This window comes from Perkinsus marinus, assembly GCF_000006405.1.
Source record: "Perkinsus marinus ATCC 50983 genomic scaffold scf_1104296967874, whole genome shotgun sequence".
NCBI classification, from domain to species: domain Eukaryota; phylum Perkinsozoa; order Perkinsida; family Perkinsidae; genus Perkinsus; species Perkinsus marinus.
In genome coordinates this window covers 1-2,895 of record NW_003203380.1, presented here as the reverse complement: position 1 = coordinate 2,895, position 2,895 = coordinate 1, and the positions used below count along the sequence as shown (strand labels likewise).

Sequence of the window (2,895 nt, the reverse complement as noted above, 5' to 3'; positions counted from 1 at the left end):
CTCCAACCTCAAATTCGTATATCCCCACATCAAAATCGCACTCCTATAGAGTCGCAACGTCATTTCCCAAGGAGTGCGTTGTTTCAATAAAGCCTCACCGCATGAGTAATGGACGTTTCACCACAATTTTCACCGTGGATCCTCCAACTACAGAGATTAGATGACGCAACGGGGTCCCCGATCAACTTGGAGGTAATATTCTTCGCTGCCCGTGAATGTCATGCACGAAGGTCTTGGCCCGAGTATCGAGTATGGAGTCAATGCTGTAGACTCAGCCTCACCGTTCGTCCCCGTTGATGGGTTGAATGATCGTGTTCGAGCGGCCGGGGTCATGAATCATACGCTATGATGCCTTTTTGACGACCAGCCGGTGTAGGTGCGTGAGGTCCGCCTCGGAAGGGGTCTTATCGAGAGGCGCCAAAGCGTGACCTAGATGGGTTTTCGAGTACAAGTAAGATTAATTATCTCCCGAGTACGAGTCATGTGTAGGGCGTAGGTATTCCTGGTTCGTTGCAGAGACACCAACACACCAACATGTTTGTAGACATTATAATCACGGGCTCATGCCGATTTAAGCCTCATGATACTAGAGCAGAGAATCTTAGGTATAAAGATCAGGTTAACGGACCTCCATGGTGTATGATACACCGTGTATCGGTCCGACGCATTTTTCCCCTGTCGGGACGATGTCCTGTCTCTTCGCTTTGAAACCCTGGCCGAGTGTTACACTCGGAGTGTATTCTGCCATCATGACAGCCATGAACGGCTTGTTTCATAGTCGAGCTGACAGCTGCGTCCAGTGTCGGGTATTAGATAGATGGAATCTCGAAGATATGATATTCGCCTTGAAGGCTACGCCTTCATTGGGCTGTGATTACATTCAGTTTGTCCGCGGCTGCTTCTTATCATCGAAATAAGAAACATTCTGGCTCTCTAAAGCCATCGATTCACGTATGAAGGCGAACCTGTACGAAAGTATTTATTTTCAGCTTCTATACAACAGCAGATGATAAACTCGCCCTGTCTATCCATCAAATCCGCCGTTGCTGGTCCTTGCTTAGTCATCGTCGATGACTCATCGACATTTACCGAAAGTCGTTCCTGAGGCCTCTGGCTGATAGTAGAGTAGGCTGAGATTAGATAGCGACAGTAATGCCGCTGCGATATTACTCGTCAAACAGCCACGATCGTCAGAGTAACTCTGACAGAGTTCGGCAGATCATCATAGATGGTAAACTAGTTTTGTTCTTATTAGCCATGACGAACCATTCCGTCGTGAATGACGACTCGCCATCGATAGGCATCGCGAGAGCTGCGGAATCGACTGAGCGGCGCATCTTCTCGGTCCGGGATTTTCGGATGCGAGCGACGAGAACTATCATAACACAGTGATTGATAGGGGTAGATACATAATCAATCTGACTCACTCACGACCACGCCATGGTCGTGAATTAGTCACCACGGTGGTTAGTCACCACGGTGACTAACGAATAAAAATTCATCATAAAAATCTTGAACCTTCAGTTTCTGGTTGCATCTGAAGCTCTCCAGGAATTCCTCTGAGGAATATCAAGTAAAACGAAACCATCGCCAAGGGCATTTGAAACAATTTCTTCCTCACCCTTGACCACTCTCCAAATATACATGGCATCCTAGACTGCCAAACTGAGGTCGCTGGCCTGAGAAGGAAGACTCTTCCTAGAAGAGGAGGAGCAATCATGCCAATTCAACCTTGCGGTATGAGATGCAGTTCATATACGTCCGGGTAAACCAACCATCTCCCATCGATCATACCTTCGCATCGGATGGCTAGCCCAGACTTACCTGTATCACCTGTCCGCTGAGGCTCCTTGCCGCCATGTTTTCGGCACAACTGCTTGGGGCCAGGGCGGGCAGCGGCTGCACTGCAGCCCTCCATCCTGCATCTCCTCCCTCACCCGTGGGCCTTTCAGCGATCACTGATGCCCACGGCACTTCGTGCAGTGATGCACTGTATCACCCAGTGGGTGATACAGTGCGAGCTTCCATCGCGAGCCTGAAACAGGAACGGTGTACTTCGCAAGAGCAATGGTAACTCGATAACCTCGCTCACCTGCTTGAGGTGCCCATCCTGGGCGCACAGTTTCCTCTTGCTTGTCGCCCTGGATCCGCGAGGAACCGGACCCAGACCAATTTTGACGTGATTAACCTGCATCAAGAACAGATATTTCAAATTAATCAAAAGATTCCTGAGATTCAGGAACATATCGCTCGCCTACCAACTTGCGCTGTGCAGGAGCGGGTGATGGAATCCTGTTACTAGGGGGAAGAGAAAAAGCACTAGATTCCTCTCTAGATCTCCCTCTGCGGACAGAACCGACAGAGGGGGATAACTTAGAACCAGAACGTAATTCCATAGACTCCTGAGGCTTAACGCAATGTACTAGAGCGTTGAGGGTATAACAGACCTATTGGTGTTAGGGTTAGTTACGAAAGAGATAGTTCCCGATACTATCTAGAAGATAGTCCTCACAGATCACTCAAAGCTCACAATAAAGGCTCACAGAAAGGCTACACGAAGAAGCCGTAACGCTAGCCGTTTCACCCGTTTCAACTAGTGAATTTCGGGCGAGCGAGATTCACATCTTGCGCCACCGCGAAGCCGGCACATACCCCGCGTGCGACGTTTGAGCACCCATACATCATCAATGACCAAATACAAGAGTAAGTGACAACTATCGATACAGCGATAGATGAGAGAAGAAATAGACGACATCCTCGTCACGATTACTATCTTTATCGCGATAGCTGAGCGAAAAATAGATAATAACTCATTGTCGTCATCATCGACCACTAATAGCTTCTTATTTCGCCATAGAATGAACAATCGGACAGAATCGATTGCCTTCGCGAGCA

At 48.5% G+C, this 2,895-nt stretch overlaps 1 protein-coding gene across 1 annotated transcript; it reads right to left on the bottom strand.

The window, feature by feature from the left end:
• Positions 1 to 1,467: 1,467 nt before the first annotated feature.
• Pmar_PMAR017436 (hypothetical protein) lies at positions 1,468 to 1,918 on the bottom strand (the record flags this gene model as incomplete). Its single annotated transcript, XM_002768536.1, has 3 exons — positions 1,468 to 1,483; positions 1,622 to 1,679; positions 1,834 to 1,918. 3 exons carry the CDS (start codon positions 1,916 to 1,918, stop codon positions 1,468 to 1,470), a joined length of 159 nt encoding a protein of 52 aa, XP_002768582.1.
• Positions 1,919 to 2,895: the final 977 nt, after the last annotated feature.